This window comes from Numenius arquata, chromosome 4 (assembly GCF_964106895.1).
Source record: "Numenius arquata chromosome 4, bNumArq3.hap1.1, whole genome shotgun sequence".
Classification (NCBI taxonomy): domain Eukaryota; kingdom Metazoa; phylum Chordata; class Aves; order Charadriiformes; family Scolopacidae; genus Numenius; species Numenius arquata.
The window spans coordinates 62,160,435-62,188,076 of record NC_133579.1 but is presented as its reverse complement, the minus strand read 5'-3'; the positions used below and the strand labels follow the sequence as shown (position 1 = coordinate 62,188,076).

General features: G+C 40.6%; 1 protein-coding gene across 1 annotated transcript in view; it reads left to right on the top strand.

The window, feature by feature from the left end:
- LOC141464086 (orofacial cleft 1 candidate gene 1 protein homolog) overlaps positions 1-27,642 on the top strand; it is an 80,724-nt gene that overhangs the window by 21,367 nt on the left and 31,715 nt on the right. The window contains exons 5-6 of the mRNA XM_074146811.1: positions 1,750-1,833; positions 6,331-6,500. Coding sequence (XP_074002912.1) covers positions 1,750-1,833; positions 6,331-6,500 — 254 coding nt within the window. The remainder of the gene's footprint in view (positions 1-1,749; positions 1,834-6,330; positions 6,501-27,642) is intronic.

The following is a 27,642-nucleotide window of genomic DNA, read 5'->3' as shown; positions in this document are numbered from 1 at the left end:
TCTGGGAGCCCTGAAGATTGTCTCAACTGATCTTTTCTCCCTTGAATATAGACACCTGAAGTGATTTTTAGGTCTCATGGAAAAAGGTACATGTGTGTCTGTGTGACCCTTGCTCCTTTTAAAAATCTGCAGATGTTACGTGGAATTTGAACGACTGACCGACAACAAGATCAAAATTCAGTGTGCTGTAATGACTACTCATACTAGATAATGTGTTAGTATTATAGACAGCAAGGTAAAATTTCTCATAAAGATCCAAAATCACACTAGAAAATAAATTAGGTCCTTTGATTTTTTTTTTTTAAGAGTCAAACAGAATTCATCTGGCAGCTTGAATATAAATAATAATTTCAACTAATCTATTAGCAGAATTAGTAAACCAGTTTCAGTCCATACCAAGATATAATATTGCTCACTGTTTAAAAGTATATGACGATATACCTTTTATTTTAAACTCTCTTTCATAACTCAGAAGAAAATGATAGTCGCCTCTGCCATGAAACTAGCGCTATTATATTGGGTTCGTGTGGCAAGCTTTTGGTAGTGGGTGCAGGGGCGAGTTACAGGGCTGACTTCTGTGAGAAGGTGCCAGAAGCTTCCCCTGTGTCCAGTAGAGCCAATGCCAGCTGGCTCCAAGACCTGCTGCTGACCAAGGCCAAGCTCATCAGCAACAGTGGTAACGCCTCTGCGAGAATATAGATAAGAAGGGAAAAACTGCTCCACAACAGCAGCCAGAGGAGAGTGAGAATACATGAGAGAAACAACTCTGCAGACACCAAGGTCAATGAAGGAGGAGATGCTCCAGGCACCAGAGCAGAGATTCCTCTGCAGCCTGTGGTGAAGACAATGATGAGGCAGGTTGTCCCCCTGCAAGCCCATGGAGGTCCACAGTAGAGCAGATATCCACCTGAAGCCCATGGAGGACCCCACACCAGAGCAGGTGAATGCCCGAAGGAGGCTGGAACCCTGTGGGATGCCTGCTCCTGGCAGGACCTGTGGAGAGAGGAGCCCACACTGGAGCAGGTTTACTGGCAGGACTTGCGACCCCATGGGGGACTCACACTGGAGCTCTCTGTTCCTGGAGGACTGCACCCGGTGGAAAAAGGACCCTTGCTGGAGCAGTTTATGAAGAACTGCAGCCCATGGGAAGGACCCACGTTGGAGAAGTCTGTGGAGGACTGTCTCCTGTAGGAGGGACCCCATGCTGAAGCAGAGAAAGAGTGTGAGGAGGAAGGAGAGGCAAAGGCCATGTGTGATGAACGGACCACAATGCCCATTTCCCATCACCCTGCGCTGCTTGGGGAGAGGAGTTAAAGAAAATCACACATGAAGTTGAGCTGGGGAAGAAGGGAAGGGTGGGGAGAAGGTGTTTTAAGGTTTGGGTTTATTTCTTATAACCCTACACTGACTTCTCACTGGCAATAAATAAAATTAATTTCCCCAAGTCAAGTCCGTTTTGCCTGTGATGGCAATTGGTCAGTGATCTTTCCCTGTCCTTATCTCGACCCACGAGCCTTTTGTTATATTTTCTTTCCTCTGTCCAGCTGAGGAGAGGGAGTGATAGAGAGGCTTGGTGGGCACCTGGCATCCAGCCAGGGTCAACTCACCACACCTCTGAAAACTATTTTTAAGTGCCAAATGGTTTAACTTTTGTATTTGAATATTTTTCTCTGTAGTTTAAAGTAGCATTTCGTGAAATACTACTGGAAGAAACAATAGGTATTTCACTGTTTGTTTTATTTTTTTAAGATCCTGTGAAATATGATGAGCAAATCCTGTATGATAAACTGATGAAGATTCTAGATGAAGAAAACAAGATGCTGGACTTGCAAGGTAAATAACAAAATCATTTGCATAAAGAAAAATAAAACTCTTTTGAGTCTGGATGTGGGGAGGAGAGTGGGTAATCCATCCCCTTGAACTCAGAAACAAAAGGGACATTGGCTTTAATGAGAACCTCTAAGATCTTTTTCCCCAAATGTTTTTGTTTTGAGTCATGTGGTTTTAAGTGTAACTTAAGGGGCGTGCTTTCTCTAGGCTGCTTCATTGCATGTTGAATTCCACCCATAGGAATGAAGACCAGAAATGTCATTGTTTATATGCTCAAAGCTAAAAATCTAAATCCTTATTTAAGCTCATAAATGGGTGGGCCATTTGTCAGATCCACTGATCACATCAGACAGTGTTTGAGGTTATCTGCGTAAGGATTTACACAAGCAGGGAGGTAAGAAAATGATTTCTGTGGCTTTTTAGAGATACCAAATTGATGTTCCATCTACAGCAAAACAACAAAGTGCAGGAGAAGAGATCTCTTCACATCAAGCCAACAGCCTTTGGCTTCACTTATTTTTACACTTATTATTTAACACCCCCTTGATTAATGAGACTGTTACCACCACAGCCTTTACACAAGGTGCACGTCTGCTGCTCTCCTCTGGTTTATCCTAGCAGAAGTGACATATGAAAAAGCCCCAGCTCAGGGCTGCCCTCGTGTTTTGGGGTATCTCACTCACCTCCCCTTCCTTTCCAGCTGAGGTCTTTTGTGAAAAGGTATTTTCTGTTCTTTGTATCTGTATGAGACTTCCTGTTACATTTCAATTATACCCAAGACACCTACTCTGTCAGAGAGACAGAGCAGACAGCTGCCTACAGCACTGGAGCTCCTGGAGCTGCAACATGTTTTATGACTATTTAGTTTGTGAACAACTTTGTTCTAGAAGAGGCAAACATTTGCTAGAAGGGGCTGCCGAGGTTGCTTACTGATTCAATTCAAGGGCAAGCAAATGCATTACATGTGTGTCTTGCACTCCAGGAGCGTGTCGGAGCCTCCCGTGTAGGCATGAAGGCAGCCAAGTGGCAGAGGCACCACAGCCCAGCCTGCTGCTGTCTTGTGTCTTGAACAGCGCTTCTGTGCTTTTATTTCTTAAAAGTGACATAATGGGTCTCAAAGCTAGTCCTGTGTGTGAATGTTGTGCCTTGCCCTAGCTGAATTTTTTTACTTCTCTTGGCTTGGGTGAACCTCAGCAAGGTTTTCCTGAGGAAGCAAGGCTTGTGCAGTCTCCGCCTCTGTGTGTTTATCAGGCTGTATTTATTTTGCCTTTTTGTGTTTTTCTCCCTCCCAGTTTTTAAACCTGTTGTTCACTTCCAAACCTTTTTTTTTTTTTTTTTTGAGGGAGAGCAAGTCTCACAGGTCTGACTTCCCCACCAGTTTTATGGAAGTGGGCAGCTGAGCAGAGCAGACAAGCATTATTAATGTCTCTACTGAGGGAAAAGCTAATATGGGAGTTTGACCCTTATTAGACTTCAGAAAATCCATAGAAAACTAGGATTCATTTGGTTCCACTCTTACAGAACTGCTTCTTTTCTTCATTTGACCACTGAGCTGAAAAATCACGTAGTCATACAGTCCTAATTAATAGATGATCCCCAAAGGAAAGGAAAGAACATGGCTCAGAATTTATATAATTGTATATTTAAAGCATTTTGTCACTGAGTAACCTGTTGGTCACTCTTGCGGTACATGTTAGTTCATATTATAAGACAGCTTAAAAAGCAACATTGGTGGTTTGTTTTTTAGAGAAAGGTGTAGACTGTATATTTTTTACCTAGGGACAGAAACTCTCAAACAATGCAAGATTGTGTTCCATGCACATCTAAAATGGTGCTAGGTGAATACCATAAAAAAATTATTTTCTGCTACATTATTCTTTGGCAGCAACTGAAAAATTGAGGTGCAATGTTTTGCAGCATTTTAGTTGTTTGAAACTGATGCATGAGCCATTGGTGATGTTCTGTTTTAGCTACAATTTATACACAGAGTCTTCTCGAACTAGGCAGCCAAAATGCATTTACCATGTGGAGTTTATAGCTGCTTTATACATTCAAACCTATGTCGAGGTGCAGTCTGCTGATGAACCTACCCTTTAAATTCTCATCTCAGTATATAAACTACTGCTATCTAACACCGACAAATGCAGGAGTAAATGAAGTTTCGAGCAGCCAACCTAACACTGGAGAGATTGCTTTAATTACACCACAGCAACTGCAAATACAGCTTGTGCTAAGGAGAAGTGATTTAAACAATGTGGAAACTGTGACTTGCACTATTAAATATAGCCAAGACAACGAAAAGTTTGACGCGGATGCTAACAACTTGAAGCAGCCAGTTTTTAATTAGTTTATCAATCTATCAATAAATCTCCTCGCAAGTTTTCAGCCATTTGGTCCCCTGTGTGTGAAGCAGTAACATTTTTAACAGAGTGGCTACTTATGTAGGGCAAGGAGGTGGAGGCTTTGTTTTGGTCAAGCATTGCTCCAGGGCAGCAGCTCAAGCTTCTAACCTGTGGGTCAGTTCAGACAAGGAGCAACCTGATGGTGACTGAGTTTCAGAGGTCTCTGCAAAGCCGGTGTAGGAGCAGCAAACCAGCTGAACAGCCCTGTTCTCTCCCTGTCTTCAGCTCAGGCAAACAGTTTTTCCAAGTGCGCTTAAATGAGCATGTGTATCTTTTCATCAAATATTTTTCAAATCTGAATTGAAATTTATCTCTGTATTTTTAGCAGTTATTTCCCTCAAAAAGGCTTTTGAAAATGTTCTCTCTCTTCTTTCACTCTTTTCACACAAAGTATGTGTTAATGAGTCGAGTTTCTTCCACCAAAACTGAGTTCATTTGGTGTGATTCCTCACAAAAATAATAAACACAAAAGAGAAAAAGGATATTTTGGTGAATGACTTCATGGTCGTCTTTGTGAATGGAATGTTGTTATTCCTTTTTTTGATGTATAAAGACTATCTCTGTACACCCAGAGGATCCTGAGATAGGAATGTACAGTCTTCCCAGGATGTAAACTTGCTCTGCTCCTGTGAAAGCAGTAAAGCAGTTGATTTATACCAGCTGAGCATATGGCCTGTTGTGTACAACAGCATCAAGGGGAACAAGTGATGCTGCAATCTTGTGCTGTTGGCAATGTTTCCTTTTCCAGTGCTTCCTGGATTTTCTCTCTCCTAGCCAAACCCTTAATGTTACAATAAATTTAAATGTAAATATTGTTTTGTTTTTGCTGTTAATAGTTGTAGGTCAAATCACTTTTCATTAGGCTTGTAAGATGCTACGTGAAGAGATTGTGTACCCTAAGGTAATGGTTTGGGTTGTTTATATCTACTGTACACTTCCCCAACATGATTTTGAATTATATCCTGTTGTAATTAAATAAAAAAACCACCCTGCTTCCTGTGTGTTGGTGGCACCGAGGTGATTTAAGTACTCAGGAGGCTCAACAATTAAAGTCATTAAACAATGAGTAGTGAGCAAAACTGAAAATTTTAATAGCCTTAGTTTTATCTTTCCTTTCCTGGTCTTCATTAGAGAATGAGAGACTTCAAAGGGGAGTGAGGAAAAAAAATATCTTTTAGCTGCTTTCATGTCTTAGGATGGACAAAGAGAAAAACAAATAACTATATATGTCAGTTTCTTGCAGAGAAAGGCACAGGGAACTATAAAAACATGCACTTACACACAAAGATATGAGGCAAGAAAGACAAAGTCAGATGTGGACAACCTGATATCTGTCATTTCTTACTGACCCTAATGTGGAGAAATGAGCAAAAATAGCCATCTTTATTCTTTGTGACCCAAACTAGTATTAGTACTGTAGCAGATACCAATGAAAAGATATATTTTTTTACATAGCGTGATGAATTAAACTGAAAAATGGATACAGCGTCTCTTTAAGTTTGACTTTATGAATGGGATTTATTTTTATTTATATGCAGCATGTGCCCTTTGTTTCTACATATGTCACTGCAGTGAAATCGGGGGAATGATGTGGGTGAGAGCAGAACCGGACCCAATTAATTAGGCAGGAGCTGTGCACACACACCTGGGGGAGGAATGTGATCCTCTGGGGTGAGTGGGAGGAAGATGAAATGCTCTGTGTGGCTCTGCCTAAAACTCCCTTTCAATTGCAGTTATTCCTCCTCTTCCTCAGGAGTGAAAGCCAAAGTCATTCCAAATCCCAATTCCTTTAAGATCTACAGGGGAGCAAAGTGACCATGGAAATGCAGAGCACCCCTTTTAAAAATTATTTAAGGAATAAGCCATACCTGCTAAATTTGTGCCTGTATGCAGATGTTGCTCTTAAAAAGAATTTTTTTGGTAATGGCACTTGGAACCTGCCAATTGTTCTACTGCTGTTACTCATTACTGTTCATTATATGGTATCAATCTGTTGTCTTAAAATGTTGGTGGGCCAAACACATTAACTGAGAAGGTACTAACCAGGGAGTCAACTCCCATTTGCTAAGAGGTAATCTTCCACTTTTGTTTCAAGCAGCTTGTGTAGCCAGTGAAGATTTTCTGGACTCCGTGATGCCTGTCAGCTCCAGTAAGGCATGTGACCTTCACAGGGAGCTTGAAGATGAAGTGATTCCTTCATATATCGAACAGTTTGAGAGAGATGTTCAGGATGACATAATTCTGCTTGGCAGCTTTTCACTGGAACAGGTCAGAGTTAAGAACTATAAGACAATTTTATCGCTTGCTTCATAACATGATGCTGGCTTGTTAACCTTGTACACCCCAATTCTATTTCACTGCCCGGCAATACATATATTGAAAGGGGAAAAGATAACCCATTTCGTTGGCTTGCTTTATGAGACTGGCACTTTGCTAAGCTAACAGCAGGACCTTTATCTTTGTCTCCATTTCAATGTGAATAAAAATAGATTGCCTTCCTTTCTTCTTTCCTAAGTAGTGGAGTGTCTCTGACTGCTCCGTAGTAAGTATTGCAATTGAGTTTCAATCAAGAGCCTAAGCTTAGGACATCTCTCTCTGCCAAATTTAACAGAGGCTTATTCATCTATCAACAAGCAAGTTCGGATTTGAGCTCAGGAAGGATTTATGTAGCAATATTCATTGTAGAGGGGATAGATTATTCCCAAATTATAAATTTGTTGTGTTTTCCAGGGTGGCAAAACCTCCTGTGGTTTTCTTTTTGTCATTTCATAGTGTAAAGAGACAAGGTCGGGTTCATGTTGACAAAGGCATGAGTTTTCAGGGCTGAAATGATACTTGTGGGCACCTAACTACCATTTGTCCCTTTGAAAAATCTCATACCAAAACTAGGGGACAGGAAAAGAGATTAATTGATGAATCTATCATTTTTAATTAGCAACATGAGAACAGCGCACTGGCTCTGATGGGCTTAAAATAGGTTATCTAGTGACTGATAATGATCTAAAATTTCTTTTATTTTCAGAGGAAATTTTTAGAATTTTTTCACTGCAGGACTAAACCTCATCATTGCCTTCTGCATGCTGGTGAGGGGCAAAATTCCCTTCCTTGCTGCTTTCCTCTAAATCCTTGTTTAGCTGTATTTCACTTCTGACTTCTTTTGTAGCTGTACTCATCATGTATAGAAAGTGGTTGGGGGAATATTGTTCAAAGAACATGAAATGGGAGGGAAACTTGAGGGAAACCCGAGGGAAAAGGACTCAAATGGTACTAAGAGCATCACCTGCCTCATGGGACTGATGTAGTAGGAGGCTGGGAACAGGTGAACAGAGTGCTGCACCTTTTCAGAAGACTTTATACGTTGAGAGTTCACACTTTAAAGTTTGGGCTATTTGGATGCCTCCAAAGCTTCCTGAGGCTCTGTGACACCTGCAGGGAACAAAATAGATATGTCAATACTTTGTTTACCCTCTGTCTAAACATGGTCACTGGGAGGATGATCATCTTACTTGGACTGTTTTTGGAGGTATTCAGCAAAGTTTGTGTCCTAGACAGAAGCGAGCTATTTGGTCATCCCAAAACAATGCTCTGCTTTTTAAGTGATAGCTGCGTATGTGAATCCACAGGTAATACAATCTAATACTGCATTTCTTCCTTTTTTTCTTCCAAAAAGAAAGAAAATCCTCATTTAATGGGATTGATTGAGCTGATCTACCATGAGTTTACAGATAGGGACTCAATACTTTATATTGCACAGAAAGAATTTGAATGCCTGTGTTTTCTGCCCATTCCTCCCACACAACTCTAACTTCAGTTGTCCATGTCCTGTTTAGGAATTCAGTCATACTGGTATCAGTTGTCATAGAATCATAGAATGATTTGGGTTGGAAGGTACCTTACAGATCACTGGGTTCCAACCCCTCTGCCATGGGCAGGGACACCTCCCACTAGACCAGGTTGCTCAAAGCCCCATCCGGGCTGGTCTTGAACACCTCCAGGGATGGGGCATCCACAACTTCCCTGCGCAGCCTATTCCAGTGTCTCACCACCCCCACAGTAATAATTTCTTCCTGATATCTAATCTAAATCTCCCCTCTTTCAATTTAAAACTGTTACCCCTCCTCCTATCACTAAACTCTCTCATAAAGAGGGAGTTTATCCTTATAAAGAGGGCCATCTCTCCTGTGGCCCCACCTTTTGTATTGGAAAGCTGCTCTAAGGTCTCCCTGGAACCTTCTCTTCTCCAAGCTGAGCAACCCCAACTCTCTCAGTCCATCCTTGTAGGAGAGGTGCTCCAGCCCTCTGATCATGTTTGTGGCCTTCCTCTGGACTTGTCCAAAAAGGTCCATGTCTTTTCTGTGCTGGGGACTCCAGAGCTGGATGCAGTACTCCAGGTGGGGTCTCATGAGAGCAGAGGGGCAGAATCACCTCCCTGAACCTGCTGGCCACACTTCTTTTGATGCAACCCAGAATGTGGTTGGCTTTGTGGGCTGCCAGTGCACATTGCCAGATCATGTTGAGCTTCTCATCAACCAACACCCCCAAGTCCTCCTCAGGGCTGCTCTCAATCCATTCTCCACTCAGCCTGTATTTCACACATCTGCATCCTGCAATGCAGAGGGTAACAAGAGGTTCATTGTAAAATCTGTATTGTCTTCTGAATCAGTGATGTGTACATCCATCCTTTCCTTGGAACCAGAGAGAAATGGTGCATTCAGCCCCTTTGAACAGAAAATGGAAGGTGACATTGGAAGCAGAGGCTGCAAACATGCATCTCTTATGATGTATGGGTATTCAAAGACATTTAACAATAATGTGAGAATGCTTATTTTTCTTCAGTTGACCTTATTCTTTAAGTAAAGTCTTTACTCTTTGATCTGTAGATATACCCCTGCAGCATTGCAGTGTTGATGCCTTTCCACAGCAGCTACAGGTTCAGTGTTAGACTGCTGCCATGGTCTTCAGAATCTGTTGCTGCCATCTTTGGGATGCTTCCAGCTTTTGTTGCTTGAATATGTGTTTATTGGTTTGAAAAAGTCTTTAATTCGCCAAGTGGCTTTTACTTCTTATTCAGAAAAAAACCCCTTTCCTTCCTGCTGCAGGTTTAGTGAGTAGCAAATGTACTTTAGCCATCATAATTTATGATTAGTTAATTTAATCTGCCATAATGACATAAAGTGAGCCTGAAACAAGCTTCTATCAATTTTGCCATTAGAGGTAACATAATATTTTCAAATGTCTACCAAACTGAGTAATTAACCCTCGGGCTGAGTGAAGGAGTCTAATAGACATCTTTCTCACATTCCTTTGCTTTGACAAAATGAAAACAAAACATGGGAGCCCAAGGGTTAAAAATAGCTAGTGAGAGTTTACAGTATGTGAGACTAGTTTTATAATCGAGGTTCAGAACCACACTTGAGTTGCTGCTGTTTCTTATTAGGCTGCCAAAAATTCTCTTCAATGAGGCATCTGATTTGCACTAGAGCTTTGCTGGCAGCGTTGGCATGAAGAGGACAGCTATGTATTAACTATCTATCCCTTAGTTTATTGCTTTTCTTCTCTGCTTTGTAGCTTTGCATTAAATGGGTGGCTTTTGTTTGAACAGCAGCTCAGTGCATGAGATCACCATGGTTAAAAGTTTTTGAGAGCAGATGCGCTTTCCAAAATAATAATAATAAAAAAAGGTTTATGCAAGATTTTAGCTCTGGAACTTTAACCCACGTCATTACTTACTTCATGCTCTGTTTTGTTAATGTAAAAGCTGATAGTTGAGGTTGGTAAGAAATACTTAAGGAGAGATCTGAGAGATTCTTGTAAAAAAAGTATTAAGCAGATGTCAGTGTTCTGTTAACAAACACATTAAAGAATATTAAATTTGGAAAGCAGTACTGTTTTCTGCAGCCTACCATGTAGTCTTACAGATTTCAAAAGCCCCAATGATATTTGCTTTTAATATAGACAAACTCTGTTGAAAGAAAATAATAACTTTGAGACTGTGTTGTGGTTGTAGCTGAGCAGGTACAACCAAGCCTGGGTATGCAGAATGCCACAGAAAATCATCTGTCATGAGACAACACAGGGACATATGCTTAAGGGCAGAACTTGATCTTACAGAGCAGACAAGTATGCAAGGAAAGACCTGACGTAATGCTGGCTTAACATGTTTAATTAAAGGCAAGATGGTCTCAAAACATAAGAGACTGCTGGGGATGAAGCAAACACTGGTGATTGGCATGAGATTGCACTCGATGGGCCCTTGGCAACGTAATCTTGCCAGTCATTAATTCAAATGCCATGGAAAAGTACCAGCCCTAGGATTTTCAGCTGTTTCTGAACTGAAACAATAGAAGTGACTACTCAGTTTTGTGAGGGTTCTCTCAGAAGAAATTAATAGTGAGGCAACTGAAAGCATCAATACTGGCCCAGAAGTCAGGAACATCTCTCCTGCTTGGCCACCCTCTTTTTGCAACTTGGTTGGTATTCTTAACTAAATGCAATTTGTTCACAACCTCCATCTATCTCTACAGGATTTAGCCACTACATTTAGCCCTCTGTGCTAGGCATAACACCTTGCAGCACTTGGTCATTATGACTATAATAATCTGGTTTGACCCCTGACCTTAATGTGAATAATTAAGAGCCTCAGAAAGTAAAGTGCAAGTTTTGCTCTTCAGTTCCAACATTTGAGTTATAGTACTAAGAAAGGAGCTATTTGTTGTAGATGGATAGTAATAAAATGTTGCCTTTCATCAACAGATTTACCTTTCGGTTAAACAAAGGTTAATGCCTCTTGGCGTTAGACCTAATATTCTTACAGGGTCAATATCATCACTGCTCTAACTTCTTGCCAAGTCACAGAAAGATCAATTTATATGATGATGGATTGATCAGTTTTTCTTTGGTTAATGGTGGATAACGTGAGTAAAATTTGGTACTATGTAAGATGATGACAAATCTACCCTCCAACCAGGAATTTAACCAGGGGGATCAGGCCTCGGTCATATAAAACACCAATGCACATTTGCTTGCATGTTCTACTTCAGTGGATAATATTGTCATTTATATCCTGATGATATCTACAGAGCTCCCCTTATCAAAATCATAGCCTAATAAGCATTGTACAATCCTGTGTGATCGTTCTTCATGAATGTGATACTTGTGTGAATATTTGCACCTAAGAGCAATGCAGAATTGAAGGTGACTTTTCCTCACCTAAAACCTGGCTACTTAAATAACTGTGATGTTCAAATGAGTCATTTTTTTGTTTTACTGAGAATTGCAGGTCAAGAATACAAAAGCTGGCAATGTTTCTCTTCATAGAATCATAGAATAGTTTGGGTTGAAAGGGACCTTTAAAGGTCATCTAGTCCAATCTTCCCTGCACTGAGTAGGAACACCTTCAACAAGATCAGATTTCTCAGAGCCCTGTCCAGCCTGACCTTGAATATTTCCAGGAATGGGGCATCTACCACCTCTCTGGGCAACCTATTCCAGTGTTTCACCACCCTCATTGTAAAAGATGTCTTCCTTATATCTAGTCTAAATCTACCCTCTGTTAGTGTAAAACCATTACTCCTTGTCCTATCACAGCAGGCCCTGCTAAAAAGTTTGTCCTCATCTTTCTTATAAGCTCCCTTTAAGTACTGAAAGACCTCAATAAGGTCTCCCCAGGGTCTTCTCTTCTCCAGGCTGAACAACCCCAACTCTCTCAGCCTGTCTTCATAGGAGAGGTATTCCGACCCTCTAATCGTTTTTGTGGTGGCCCTCTGGACCTGCTCCAACAGGTCCATGTCTTTTCTGTGCTGGGGACTCCAGAGCTGGATGCAGTACTCCAGGTGGGGGTCTCGCCAGAGCAGAGTAGAGGGGCAGAATCACTTCCCTTGACCTGCTGGCTGTGCTTCTTTTGATGCAGCCCAGGATACAGTTGGCTTTCTGGGCTGTGGGCACACGTTGCCGGGTCATGTCCAGCTTTCCACCACCAGTACCCCCAAGTCCTCCTCTGCAGGACTTTAGTATGTCGTAAAATTGGGTGACTTCATTTTAGTTAAGTTAAATGCTACACTTATTATTTGAGTGTCAAAGCATCTCTATAGTCTGTTAGTATAATGGTTTCCATTTCATTTATGTGGTACAGTAGGAATTATGGGTATCTCCTTTTTAAAGAGGAATAACAAGGGCACAGATAGAAATCTACTCCTATCAGAAGTGCTTAGAACTTAATTTCCTTTTGAATTTTGTCATTAGGCCAAGTTCATTGAATTCCTTACAATCCTTCCAGGTAGACTGCTCCTGGACTGATGAAAAAACACCTCACTGAAGTGTGTCTTTGAGGGGGAAAAAACACAAGGGAAAACTTCCCAAAGTCTGGGGTCTGACCCTTGGACTTCTGATGTCCTGTCTAGTGAGTGTCCGTGGCCCTCAGATATAGAATCATAGAATCCTCTGGGCCGGAAGGGACCTTCAAAGGTCATCTAGTCCGACCCCCGCCCCGCAGTCAGTGGGAACACCCCCGACTAGACCAGGTTGCCCAGGGCCTCGTCGAGCCTTACCTTGAATGTCTCCAGGGAAGGGGCCTCAACCACCTCCCTTGGCAACCTATTCCAGTGCTCCACCACCCTCATAGTAAAGAACTTATTCCTAATGTCTAATCTAAATCTGCTTTTTTCCAGTTTAAAGCTGTTACCCCTTGTTCTGTCATTGCCGGCCTTTGTAAACAGACTGTCTCCAGCCTTCCTGTAGGCCCCCTTCAGGTACTGGAAGGTTGCTATTGGGTCTCCCCGGAGCCTCCTCTTCTCCAGGCTGAACAACCCCAGCTCCCTCAGCCTGTTCTCGTAGCAGAGGTGCTCCAACCCCCTGATCATTTTAGTGGCCCTCCTCTGGACCCTCTCTATCAGGTCCATGTCCTTCTTATATTGAGGGCTCCAGACCTGCACACAGTACTCCAGGTGAGGTCTCACCAGAGGAAAGTAAAGTGGCAGAATCACTTCTCTGGATCTGCTGGCAACACATCTCTTGATGCAGCCCAGGATGCAATTGGCCTTCTGGGCTGCAAGTGCACATTGCCTGCTCATGTCCAGCTTTTCATCCATCAGCACCCCCAAGTCCGTTTCCTCAGGGCTGCTTTCTAATACCTCATCCCCCAGTCTGTATTGATAGCGAGGATTGTTTCGGCCCAGGTGCATAACTCTGCACTTGCTCTTGTTGAACCTCATGAGGTTTACTTGAGCCCACCTCTCCAGCCTGTCCAGGTCCCTCTGGATGACATCCTGTCCCTCTGGTGTATCGACCGGACCACACAACTTGGTGTTGTCCGCAAACTTGCTGATGGTGGACTCCATCCCTCTTGTCTATATCGTTGATAAAAATGTTGAACAGTGTCATATGAAATATGTGTCATATATGAAATATGTGTCAGCACTCACCCAGCAGACCCAAAGCTGGACCAAGATCCCAGTATGTGTAGCTAGGGGACATCTGTACCCCATAGGCTGGCAACCCAAATTTCTAAATATCTTTATTCTGTCAGACTTACACCTGATTCCTCAGTGGGAAGCCTGGGAACTCTCCAGATTTCTAAGTTTCCTCCCCCATCGTGCTTCTGGCCACTCAGATATACATACTTTTTTTTTTTTTTTTTTTTTTTTAAGATTTGGGGAGGGATGAAAGGGGTCATGGAAATGAATGCCAACATAAGAACTGTGGAAAAGATGTTTTACATGTTTGTAAAGGGCCTGTCACTTTGGTGTCACATAATGTTAATATTATGGGTACTGTGATGCTCTTTTTAATTGCAATTCTCTTTTGATTGTCTTGTTCAGAAGTTAAAATCTGAATTTTAAGCCAAGTAAATACTTAGATTAAAGGAATTAAAATCTTCTGTATTTCTTATATTTTTCACTGATAGAGGAGTTAACTTAGTTTTTGCTGTGTTCTTTCATTCTTTAAGATCAGAAGGATAATTAAACAACTAAAGCAATTCGTGATATTCTATTGAGCTGGAACAATGAATCCTACAGCTACTGTAAATGATGATACTGCATTTGCTGCTGCTTAAGGTAATCTGACTGGTCAGCTCTCTGGCTCATTATCCTAATACAAATTCCAGTAAGGAAGTCTATTTCTATGGTTCAATAAACAGAGGCAATTGGAAAGATTCTTCAAAGTGAATCAGTGATTGCCAAGTCCTGTTGAAGTGACTTCATCAAATACTGACCACCTGTTAAAAGAAGCAGAACTTGTTTAAGGATTGTAAAATAAAGAGTATTACTGGTAAATAGGGGTATGAATCTGCAAATATAAATACAGTGAAAACATATTTTTAGCTGCTCATGTATTCTCCAGAATTATGTTTGCTTTTTCTTCCCCCAGGGATTTTTTTGGTTTTCCCTGTGTTTTTAATACATTTGGAGCCAAACTGTGGCCACAAGTGTAGCTAAGTCTACTGTTGATGACAGGAGACTCCTTAGCAGGGTTAATAGACTACACAGATTTTGCAGAGCTACAAATAAATGAATTGCTCTAAATATTGTAATCTTTTTGCTTCTGTGGTCTTACAGTAGAGCTGAATTTGTCGAGAGCAATCTGTGCTGGGTGGTACTTTTGAGCTCTACTTCATAGAACAGAATAATTCAGGTGGGGAAGGACAGGACCTCTGGAGGCTGTCTAGTTCAAAGCAGGTATTTTGGTATGCTTTGAGGTATTTCGGGCTTTCCATATGTAATCTGAGTTTTTAAGAATTTTGGAGTTTGTATCAGCTTGTTAATGTGGAGCATAATTAGGTCATCTATAAGTTGTGAGGTGTAGAAATATTGGGAAAGATAATCCAGTTGCATTACACGTGTGCTTACTTGCTTTGCACAAAGGTGGGAAATCATCGCTGTTGCTCAACCTGCTGGCAATCTGTTAATACAGTTGGTTTCTCTTACTATTATGCTAGACCCTCAGACAAGATGCAGCTTTCAGGACTAGGTGGTTACAATGAGAACATATACTAAAGTGCATACACTCACTCAAAGATGTGCCAGCATAGTATTATGTTATTATACAGTTGCTCATGTCATGATTCAAATCAGAGAAGGAGGGCTTACATTTCAGCTGAAAATGTGAAATGATTTCCACCTATAACTTTCATCAGAGAGGTGGAACAGGATGTGGGCTTGCAGGACGAGATTTGTTCTCTACAGAGGAAAAATCTTTAGGCATGGGAACTTGTCATTTCCACTGTTGTATTCAAGGCAATCATATAGTAAACTGTACTTAAAGCATTGTTTTTCTCTGTAATTTTCATATACTAATTGTAAGTGAATGTCTCTTTTAATTATAAAGTGTTCAAGTGCACGTCTGCACACTTGAAACAGAAGATGATGTGAAAGCAAGTACAAATGGAAGTTATTGGATAAAGTTAAAGCCTGTTCTTTTAGATTATAATTATGGAGACAAATTTGTGAGGCAATGCTTTATTGACAGTCAGAAAAAAGAATGGGAACTCAGAAAGACAGGATAGACTGTAACTGTAACCTCAGACCTAAACATCAGTTTTTATGGGGCTGTAACAAGCAAATTAGTCATTATGACTCAGTTTTCCCTATCTGCAAAACAGACCTAAAATTAAATACCTGCTTTAGGGAAGAGTAAGAGGATTAAAGGAGTAAAGTTTCATGAGGGACTTTGAAAAGGCTATAGAAATAATAAAAACATTCTGTGTTGAAATTAACAAACATTTTTAAATTGAGGAAGAATGGGGGAAAACCACAAAAAAAAGTCTCAGTATTTCCGACCAGTATTTCCTTTCAGTTTCTCTTCAGTTTTTTGTACCATGATTTGCTTTCAGTATCCAGAAAATAGAAAAGATTGTAAAACCCTGAATTTCATTTCATAGCTTAAGAACATTTTTGTTTGTTTGTTTTTAATGTAAACTATTCATTTTAGATCCACAGATTAGCATAGTTTAGTTGGTTTCCACTACCTTTGCTCATGCTACGTGTTTATACTGGAGGGAGCGCGTTCCCTAATAAAATGTGGTTAGCGTCTTCCATTGTATCTTGTTAGCATCTTCTATTGTATCTTACTCTTTAGCCTAGAATTACCTGAAGCTTCTTAGTGGCTGGTGATTTCTAGGCTAATCTGGAGACATCTGAACTTGTGGAGCATTGGCAGGCTAGTGCGTTTCTGCTTGAAGTCTCTTCATCAATGGCAAACGCCATTTCAGTGTTGTGTATTTTCAGTGCTTGGCTATGGTTGTCAGACACTTTGATAAATGGCCTTGCATACACTTACAACACTCTGTAGATTTTGATGAGGACATCAAAGCTTTATGACCTTGAAGCTACATCTTCTCAACTGTGAAATAAAAAGCATTTGAAGGAGTACCTGGTAGTTCTGAAGAAACTACAGGTGATCTCTCTGTGAACAGCAAGACAGAAATGAGAAGAGTGAGTCCTCTGTTTTGAGGCTGGCTAGGCAAAATCTTTATTTTGCAGAAGCTGCATAGCTCTGCAACAGACTTCCTCCAAAGTTTCCTCTGTGCATCTTGAGCAAAGTGATTCAAGATCTTTTATTTTGTTAGTACTATTATTTTGGATCAAAAACCTGAATGAAAACATCTCTGAGTTTTGGGGAAGTTCAGGTCCTTGTTTATCACACCTACTTTCCATCTGGATCTAGTTTCCATAACTGTTCAAAATTAGTGTCTTTAATATATATGTCTTATAAAAGCAAAAAACAAAAAATATGCCAAAAACCTTGGCAGCAGGATATTGCCTTCCCATGTTGACTGGTAGCTCAGCCTTCACTGCATTGTTAGAGATAATGTAATGCTTTACAAATTTATCAAAATGATCAGCCTATAATGTTGTCACTAAATGTATCTCTATTACTCAGCGTAATAAGGCTGTAGCATGACTAAAGTAAATCTCACTCTGTATTCTGCAGTATCAATTTTAAGAGAGCATGAATTTTTTTTTTTTCCCTAGCTGTTAAAAATGTCTCAGTTGTCCAAGTTTTTATTTTACGCTCATGAAGAGTAAATTAGTTTAATTTTCTATTTGGAAGGAAAGTCACGAGGGGGTTGTGGGGTGTGTAGTTTGTTGCTTTTTCTCTTTCCCTTTTAAAAACATGTCTGAGAGTCTGTGGCACATTTTTGGCAGAGTGCACTGTGAATAGTACTACCATGTGTCCAGGATTTTGACACAACTTTACCTCCTGGTTTGTGGCCATCTCCAAGACAAGATCACCCAAATTCCAACAGGCAACAGGCAGTCCGATTTTCAGAGCAGGCCTTATCCAGCTACTGGAATCTTTGCTTTCAGTGAAGGGCACTCATTGAGATTACCTCTCAATGCCTAACTTCCCTGTGGTCTCTCTGTAGTTAACATAGGGAGGATAAGCCTCTCAAAATCTCACTTTGCCTGAAAGGAATGTTAACTTTACTTACAATGGGTTGGTTCATTTTTTCCATCTCAAATGGTTCTTCATTTTTCGCGTTTTGTAGTATACAGTGCACTAGATGTTGAAAGTCACTGGGTGAGAATCTCCACGCAGCAGCCAGAGTTTGAAGGAGGAGGACTAGTTGGCACTGGTGGGACTAGACACAGGTTTTGTTTCTAGTCCTGCTGACACTTTGCTCAGTGAGCTGAGGCAAAAGTCTCAGTGGCATCTCACTTCTCCCATGTGTAAAAATGGACGGACATGATTTCGATCACTGCAAAATGTTTTGGGATGCAGAGGTGGAAATCCTAGGAAAAAGCTTCTATTTGGGCATCTGTTTATGGCTGAAAAGACAGCACTACCTGTACTGTGATGTACCGATGTGATTTCTCAAGGAGTAGAACGAAGGGAAAGCACTGGGATCCTCTGCATGTGGGATCCCTGTGAGCAGTGGGAGGCTGCTGGAGACCCCACTGGTGGTGTTTCCACAATGCCTCTGCTGCACCCTGACCTGATGAGGACTGACCAAAAAGGGGAGGTTTAATATTTTCCCTAAATACTTCATTTTTGCTAAGCGATAGAAAACCAATTCCACTTTGCTTCAAAGCTTTGCTGAATTTTATGGGCTTACTCCTAAAACGAAAAGATGTGTTTGGGTGGGGTTTGTGTAATTTTTTTCCAAATTGAAAATTACTATAGGAATTCTGTGAATCAAGTCTTATTATTTCTGAAGTAGTTTCACAGTGAAAACAGCAAGTTAACACTGATTAATAGTATTGAGTCAGGTTCTTGTTTTTGTCTGGAGTAGAAACAATACTTACCATTGTGTGCCTCTAAGCTGAGCCCAGACTGAAAGACCTTTTTCAAATACTGGTCTTGATCATGTTCTCTGAAATCAGTAGATGGGCCACTTGTGTAATTAGACCTTAAGATAGCTGATGAAGAAACTGAGAAAGATGTGTGAAGGAGCTGGCTCACAGCTAAAGCAGCCCTGGTATCAGGAAATAGGACAAAGCCGTGCTGTGATTGAGCCCTTCTGCCTTCAAACAACACCCTGCTTTCTCCGGTATATCCCAGGCGAGCTCTGAAGGATGTCCAGTGGTTCCCAGATTTTAGTGGCTTTTTTTCTGAAGAGGCCCTCAATGTCTGTATCAACTTGAAGCTAAACCACATTTCATGCCTTCTTGTTGGGAACGCCCGTTGTCAACAATGGGTCGTTTTTACAGTCTAGACAATGCTGGTGTCATGATGAGAAACAAGAGCTTAGCTATGTGTTTGATGGTATATGCCATTGAGAAAAAGCACTTGGGTTTATTACAGTAAGTCTCTGATTCAAGCAATATTGCAGCAATGATTATTCCACATTAAAAAAAAAAAAAAAAAAGGGCTGCTCTGTTTTTGAAAACTTACACATTTTTTCCTCTATTAAATTGCTTCCTGGTGATGGAAATGTCTGGGATTTTTTTTCTACTGCATCTACTTTCCTTTAGCTTGCACACCCCTGAGGTAATTAGTGTAGGTTAAAATTTACATAACTGACTTTGGGGTTTTGCAAATAGGAAAGATGGAAATTTGTTCAAGGTGGTGAATAATTCATTTTAAAGCAAGTTTCCTGTTGTTTTTTTTTTTTTTTTTAATCATGTAGAAGATGTATTACAGACTCATAGAGGTTTTCTGAATTAGGACCCTAAGCATTGAATTTTTGATATATTTTATTTCTTAGTGTAGGTAAAGAAATATTAACCATGACTCATTGCAGTTTTCCTGTTCAATAAGATTTGAATAAACTTAACAAATTTATTAAGTAGGTGATAGAGCTTTTTAAAAATTATCATGACACATTGTGACAAATATTTACTAGGATCCAGAAGAAATAGTTTTAAATCATATTCCCGTTGCTACTTCAGAGGCAGAGAGGTGGAAAACAGTGCAGTTCATACAGAGAACCCTGATTCATATTTCCCTTTGAATATTCATTATTTAATTAAGATTAGGAAGATAAACAATGGGATTGGGTAGCTATGGGAGTCTGGTAATATAATATTTTTTTTTTTTTTTTAAATTTCTCTACTTCTGGCTCAGTGTAAGCCTGGACTGGTAATGTCTGGATGTTGTTGTAATATTATAGCTACTTGATATTTTACATGAAATGAGTTCTCCATTTTATGCTATTTCATAATCTAAGTGCCCGCCTCAGAAAAATCACTATTCCAGGCATCACCAAGCGTTGAATCCAGGAGACAAATCATGAATTAAGCCCTCCTGCCTTCAGAACTTAAGCTTTAACTACTTCAGCCCAACTTTAAACCCCTTCCTATCTGCCATCAAACTCTGGAAATGCCTGATGTCTTTCAGTCAGTAGTTTTTGTCATTAAACTTTCTCAGGGACTTTGAGCTCTGTTGCTGGACATCCTCTCAAACACCCCAGCCATGGCAGACTGGCTCCTGCTCCTCGTAGGGGTGATGAACGTCACTGCCGGGTCCCCTATGCCTGCAAGACCATGTATGTCTCTGTGGGGCAGCTATGGAGGAGCAACCTGCCCTTTCTCTTGGTGCATTCCCTGGTGGATATAGTCCCCACTGGACTGTGGGAAGTGGCATGAGGTGGGTCCAATCACCCTAACCAGACAGCTGGCTGCCAACTCTGCTGGAGCAGAGCCAGGATCATAGCCAGCTCCCAGCCCTTCCTGGGGAAGCGGCATTGGTGGTGATTCACCAGGCTGGGGAAAGAAAATCAGTGCCCGCATTTGTGGAGGCGGGAGAGAAATGAGTCCTGGTCCCTGCTCCAGGGACTCGTAGTTGATGTTCAGCCCAATGCTGTCCAGGAGCAGGAGGGCTTGGTTCCCACTAACTGAGCAGCAGTGGTGGAGGGAGTGTTGCCAATGACACAGCCACCGGACAGAGAGCTGGAAGGTCTCGCTTTGAGCTAGTTTGGTCATATCACCTTTGTAATTGTGTATGTGTGTTACTTGAGCAGGGCCTGCAGGAATTATTGCATCTGTCTGAGGCTCTCTGCTGGGACTACCAACAAATCATACTGCATTTTAAGGCAACCTGTCTCTGCTTTGATTTTACAGGATTTAAACAAGTTATGTTAAAAGCTACTCACACAGGCTTTGGTAACATGTTTTTGTAGTTTGTTTTTATACTCTGATAATTTTCATTTGGGAAATAAGCAGATGCTTTGCAAATCATTTTTCCAGTGGCTTAGTCTTCAACAGAGAGCGCTAAGCTTCCTTGAAAACAGGCAGATAGTTGTGAAAATATGTAGAGATTTGGAAGAAAGGAGAGACTTCAACAGCCAGATACAGAGCCTCTGGTGGGGATTTTTTTTCTATTGACTGTTACATTATTTCCGTACCAAAATGTTCTTTTTGGCTTTGAGGCTTGATGAGAGTGGAAGTGGAACATAATTTTCCACTGTTTAGGTGACAGTATATGGCATATGATAGGAAGCTTCCTTGTATATTGCTAGTGTTGCGTGCACATGTTAAGATGATCTCAGGGACACCAGTAGGAAACATGAGATATATCCTTGAATATTGAGCAAGACCTCTGAATAGGTCAGGTAGAAGAATCTTGTTTTCCTGAGTCTACAACCTTCAGTGGCGTTATTGTTTTCAGGTTTTGCACAGAGAACACAGTCCAAAAAGATGTGGATGCTGGCTTCTTGGAGAACTGACTTTTTCAGCTTGCTGTGGAAGAGTAAAATAACTTGAGGCCCTCCAGCTTCATGCTGCAGAGCTGCAGAACCGCAGGGGGAGAGGACTGCTCGCGCAAGTTAGCCTCCTATGTGTTGCAGCATCCAGAAGTGCCATCCAGTCCCTCTTACCAAACCTTTAAAAACAGCTGTGGTGATAGAAGGCCTCAAGATCTGGAGCAGATTTAAAGAGGGGCAAGTTGTGGGTTCTCTGGTAGTCTATGACTGCTTTGCATGTTACGTTTTGTTGGGTGTGTGTACAAACACACATATGTGTATATATGTATGGATGCACATGCATGACCGTTCGGTGTAGTAAAAATAAGGACTGTAGAGGCACTACCATGCACAAATATACATTGTAACAATCAAGCTTTTAGAACAAGGTTAGGGCTCAGTTTCCCTTGGCAATAATGGAGTAAACATATGGAAAACTGTATGGAAAAAAGTTATGGAAAAAGTAATGGAATAAAGTAATGGTGGCTGAAATTCCTAATTGCTTCTGAAAACCTTCAACCAGAAGACCTAAGGCAAACCTTTGGAAAATTGCACATTTATGGCTTTTATTTCCACGTTCTTTCTGTACATTCAAAACCAAAATGTAGGTTTTTCTCTTTTTTCCCCCCCTTTTTTTTTTCTTTTTGGCACGTGGGACTCAAAGCACCACAAGAAAGTCTCTCACCATGAGAAACAAAAGCTGCAAGCCAGGATTCATGAACTCTCTCAAAGGTAAGTCAGATAAGGGCTACTTTGTACTTCTATCTAATACGCTTTCCTTCCAAAGGTCTTTCAGTGCTTTACAGATATTGATGAGTGGAACTTCTACCAAACAAAGGACCTTAGGCCTAGAAAAATTAAGGCTGTGCTTTTGAAAGAGGCCTCTGTTCTGAATACCTCCATTTTTAGATAGCCAGCTTGGGCTGTAATTTTTAAGTGCTACACACAGTGCACTTCAAAAGGTGACCAAATGGCACCCTTCATCCCTGCTTCTGAATTACCATTACAGAGTGAAAGAAATATGAATTAGAGCAATGTTTTTGTGATCAAGCTATAGGTGACCTTCAGATAAATACATGCATCAAATTACCTGTAAAGAAATGCATGGAGGAAACAAATAATCCTCGTGGATACAGCCAAGAAAGCTATACTCTGCTGACAGCTGATGAGTGTGCTGGTGAGCACAGAAGAGGCCTAACTTCACTGAATAAATTATTCTCTTGAATCTAATACCCAGCAAAAGGAGGGAAAGGAGAAAAATGATGCAACCCGAAAAGAGATCAAATGCGGTTATTTAAATGTTTGATGTTCAGTAATGAAAACTGTTTACCTTCATAATTGTGTATTAGCAGCTAATAAAGGCAATAGATACAGTAGTTTAAAAGTAATAAAATCAACAACAAAGTGTATTTAATTTTAAATTGAATTGCAAGCAAATGGGTGTCCTAATGAACCCCTGTGTCAGTGCAGCTCTAACCAAATTAAGTGAAATAATTTCCATCATGAGAAACTAAATAAGTACAAAGTTCCAAACAGACCATTCTTCTAGAGGAGAGAAGTTAACTTCTCAGATGTTTCAGCTCTACAAATTAGCTAGACACATTCAAGAAGCATCTTCTGTTACTTTAGGACAACCAGACCCAAGTTGACTTGACTGCATCTCAAGGATAAGACCTCGAAGGTGGTTGACCTGTGCTTCTTGTATTCAATCCTTAGCTCTCAAATTTTGTCCTTAATTCTCATTGGTCCTAGCTTCGGCAAAATTCCTATGTATATCTTTGGGGCTAGTGTCTACACAGGCCTTCCAACTGATTTAGCTATTGTCTGGGCATTTACATGATGCAATTCTACTGGTAAGGGAATCTGGAAAACAGCTTAACTATGCACCAGTGGTAATTTGACTGCTGTAAATGTGTATATATGTTTCTTAAAAAAAAAAAAGGTATAGGCAAGGTCTGAGTAGAAACTGATCTGTAGCAATGTGCCAGGAACTTGGAGACAGACTGGGATGTTTAGTGTGATTTGCAGAGTCTCAGAGTCTCTACAGATAATTGTCTTGATAAAGAACCATGTTATTTTTACAAATGTGGAAGCTTCTCACATTATCACCTAGAATACAAAGGAGGAAAACTGGAACTGAATTTTCCAAAAGCAAGTCAGAAAATACTGAAGGAATGCTTCAGAAGTGAATGAACACCAAATTTTAGCATTTTCTTTTGTTGTGGCTAAAAGTTTAAACTGAATACATGGCTTGGCAACCTAAGGGAGCCTGTCCTCTGCCTGTGTTGTAGATGCCCAAGCTAATCCTGAATTGCAGCTGTACCTGATACAGTGATTTCTCCTTAGTCTTTATGACTCCTCTCAGTACATGGCAGACAGCTCCCATGGCCTCCAGAGTAGCACGTGACTGGCCCTTGGCCACAAACAGCCCACTCACTCTCCAGCTCCTGAGAGCCACTGTGTCTTTCTCTGTGCTTTGCTACCTGCCCCCGTTCCACCTGTAAGTGTGGCTGGAGCATTGCCAGCACTGGCGTGGCTGGCTGACCCTTCCCAGCCTTTTAAAGCGGGTCGTGGAAGCAAGAGCTGAAGTGCTTTGAGGCCAGCAGAGTGTCTACAAATGTTTTTACTTACGGCCATTTATTTAGATACTGGTGCTGAGTAGGGACAGAGGAATTTCTCGTGGTTCTGTGTCTGCTGAAAGATGCGATGGGGTTGCCAAAGCATACAGCTTTATATTGTTCATTGTAAATGACTTAGTTTTGCATTTGCTCCTGCAGTGCTCTAAGAACAAGGTTTTCTCCATAGGGTACCATGTCTTTTGTTTATCCTGTGCACTAAACAGGGCAGTACTGGGGTGTCGAGTATAGGGTTGTCCTTATGCTATTTGCTGGACTTCTGCATTGCTATGGGGACCTCTCTTTAAAAAGAAAAAAACCTTTGACTTGATATAATTACCTCCAAAATTACTTTAACTACACAAGAAGTTAACATATGAATGCTAAAGAAGGTTTAATGGTTCACATACAGTTGAAAATCTGTGTATGTGCATATATGGCATATAATTTATATATAGAGATTTTTGGTCTAAATAAGATCTTTCAGAAGATTTATAAATGATAGAAGGTTTATATATAAATTTTGAAGATGTTTTGGGGAAAAAAATGGGTAAGATTTATATATATATAATAAGATTTTTTTCGGTCGTTTAAAGCATCAAGGAACCAATAGTTTCCAAAAGCCTGTTGCAGTTTATTGAAGCTGTCAATTGGTTCTTAAAGTGTCAACAGAGGCAATGGCTTCCTACTTTAATATTCTGAACCTAGAACCTGAGCCCCAACAGCAGACAGAGCTGGTTATACATGGGCAGTGAAACCTTAGGTTCCTTACATCAACCTGTGGGACAGACTGACAAATACTGGTTGTATTACTGGGGCTGTGACTGCATTTTTCTTATGCCACTTTTTGAAGCCTGGTCATTTCTCTGCTTAACACACTGTTGTTTCTCCTGGATGCCCTGCAAGGCTTATGATATATTCAAGGAAGACGTTGAACTGCAATGTGTTTCCGATGGCAAGTGCTTCCTGTATCTGCATTGTAGTTAATTTCTTTTCAGTTCTTCTTCCCTGTTCCCTTTCTAACTGCTGCAGAGTGGGACGTCAGTTATTGAAAGCAGAGGAGAATGAATGTGAAGAAGAAATGGTAGCCAGCTTTGGTAACCTTGCAGGTGTGGATACTGGATTAAATGGAGCAGCAGGACCTTGTGGGAAGGTGAGGTTCTCCGTTAGTGCTCTTTTCCCCGATGTGAACTGCTGAATGACTAGATCAATTGCATTGCATTGTTATGCCTTTTTTTTTTTTTCTTTTCATAGTTTAAGAGGATAGAATTTAGCAGGTTTCAAAATATGCTTTCCAGCAGAAGTAACCATATGCTTAAAGAGAATGTCTAAAGCTATTAATGATGAATCATTTGGGCATGGCAAGAGTTCTTCAAAACAGTTTGTCAGCGCTGGCCAAGCAAAGTCTTTCAGCGGGAGATGAGACAGCTATGCCACCATGCAAATGAGACAGGCTTGAAATATGATGAATCTTCTATCTCCTTTTCCTACTCGACTGACACTCGCTTTGAGGAAGGTTGTAAATGCAAGAGAGATTGTGGTATAATTCCTCAGACTGGCGTTTCTGCCCCCCAGTCACTATTCGATTATCTTCCAAATTGCTGTGTTTCAGAGAGATAAAGATTTTTTATGGCTTGCTGACTTGAAACAACCAGAAGAGCCAGAAAAGAGATGGCTAACCGGCCATGCATAGTAATTCCATTGGTAAATGACAAAATCTTTGTTTGTATGACATTTCCAAAATTACTACAGAAGATGAATCTAAAATACAAAATGTCACATTTGGCATGCAAAACTATCACAATATATTTCAGTATAAAATTCATAGAGGCGTTTAATTTAGAATGTGTTTAATAACGAAGCCTGCCTGCATCAGTAATCCTGCCTTGAGGTTTAAAAAGATTGTCTTATTTATCCACATAATGTTAATTTTTTTATATATGATTCAGAAACCAAAAATATTAAGGTTAAATCTTCATTGTTAATTAAGATTTTCTAATTAAGCTGAAAATAATTGTCATTCAGATTAGTTGTTAAGTATGGTTTCTGTTGAGAAACAAAAGAAGTTTAACAAATTCAACTGTTTATTTAACTGCTTAATTTAATTCTAGAAGCTTTCTATCTATATGGAAATATACTATCTCTTCCAAAATAAATCCAAGACAGGATTAAAGAAGAGATTATTAGCTACTGTAGGCTTAAACTGTGAGACTACTAAACCTAGTAGTCAAGGTAGCCATTTGATTCTGAAGTGTGGCATGGATTCTTGTATCACATTGCATTAAAAGAAGAAGACCTAGCAGTAGTGTTTTCTCAAAGTAACAGAAGAAATTGATTCCTTGGAGAAAAAAAAAAAAAAAAAAAGAAGATTGCTGATTTGAAGCACTGAATAATTAGTTATTATGGAAGCAATTTTATCCATTGAAATCACCACTGTAGCCGAACTGGGACTCTCTGTTATATGCCTGACCCTGCAGACTGCATTTGGGCAGCACTGAAGTATCCGCTGGCATAGTGGGGTGGTCCCCACACCTTTACTCAGGCAAGTCTTGTAAGGACCGTACCGCTGTGTCTGTTCCCCTCTGCCAACCTCCATACTGTAAGCCGAGCGTACAAGGAAAGCACCAGAAAGACATTTCTTATATGTAGCACAGCATTTATTCCATACTAAACATTCTGTAACTCAGATGACATCTTGTCAACAGCAAGCAGCACATGTTTCCTTTTGTCTGGACTTGGAATAAAGGTGCCTGTAGGGAGCTGTTATTAAACTCTACACGTGTTGCACTTTGATTACTATTTTTAAGAGAATCTGATTATATGATAATCAGAAGGTGAAAGGATAGTCTGCATATTACACAGCAGTAATAGCTTTGGCAAGGCCAATAATTAGTATGAAAACATGGCCTGCCCTGTCTTTCACTCTGTGCCTGCAGACTGCTCATCACGTCACATATTGTGCCTGTCTTGTAAAGTATGCTGTATTTTTGAAGGTGTTGTTTTCCAGTTAATTCTGCCTTCTTATTGCAGATTAATGGCTTCTGGTGTCATACTTCCAGCAGCTCCACCTTCACCCCAAGGATGCCAAATATTTTATTAGTAGTATTTGTATTATTTTTTTTATCTGCCATCTCTATGACTTTTGACCTCCCTAATTGCAGATCCTCGGTTAGCAATAGGTAATTGCAGGTTGAACAAGAAGCATGTTGTCTGCTTTTCGGTAGTTATTTTCTTGAAGAAATTTGTTCTTGCTAATTGTATGGTTAAAATCAGCTCAACCCAGGTCAGTAACTCGGAGCCTTCTCCCTAGGTTGACTGCTCCAAGACACCGCAGCTGATAGAAATTCACCTCAAATGCCTGAGGGGAGTCAAAGATAAGGTCCCTAAAGGCCATTATACCCTCAAAGTTTCTGTTCTCAGCCGCTTAGGTGGTGGCTTGCTGGAGTGGCCCAAACTGAAGGAGCAGCCTCAGGCCAGGACAACTCTGCCTGTTAGTCACGGTGGAAACTTCTACAACACTGAAATCTACTTCGGACAAAGTATCCAGACCGTAAGCAACACTTCTTAAATATGCTATCTTTGCTTTGAAAGTTAAAACACATCCGCTCTTTCTCCTTCAGGCTTATATATTTAATGCATTCCATCATGTTCATAATTTATTTAATAATTTAAGGTG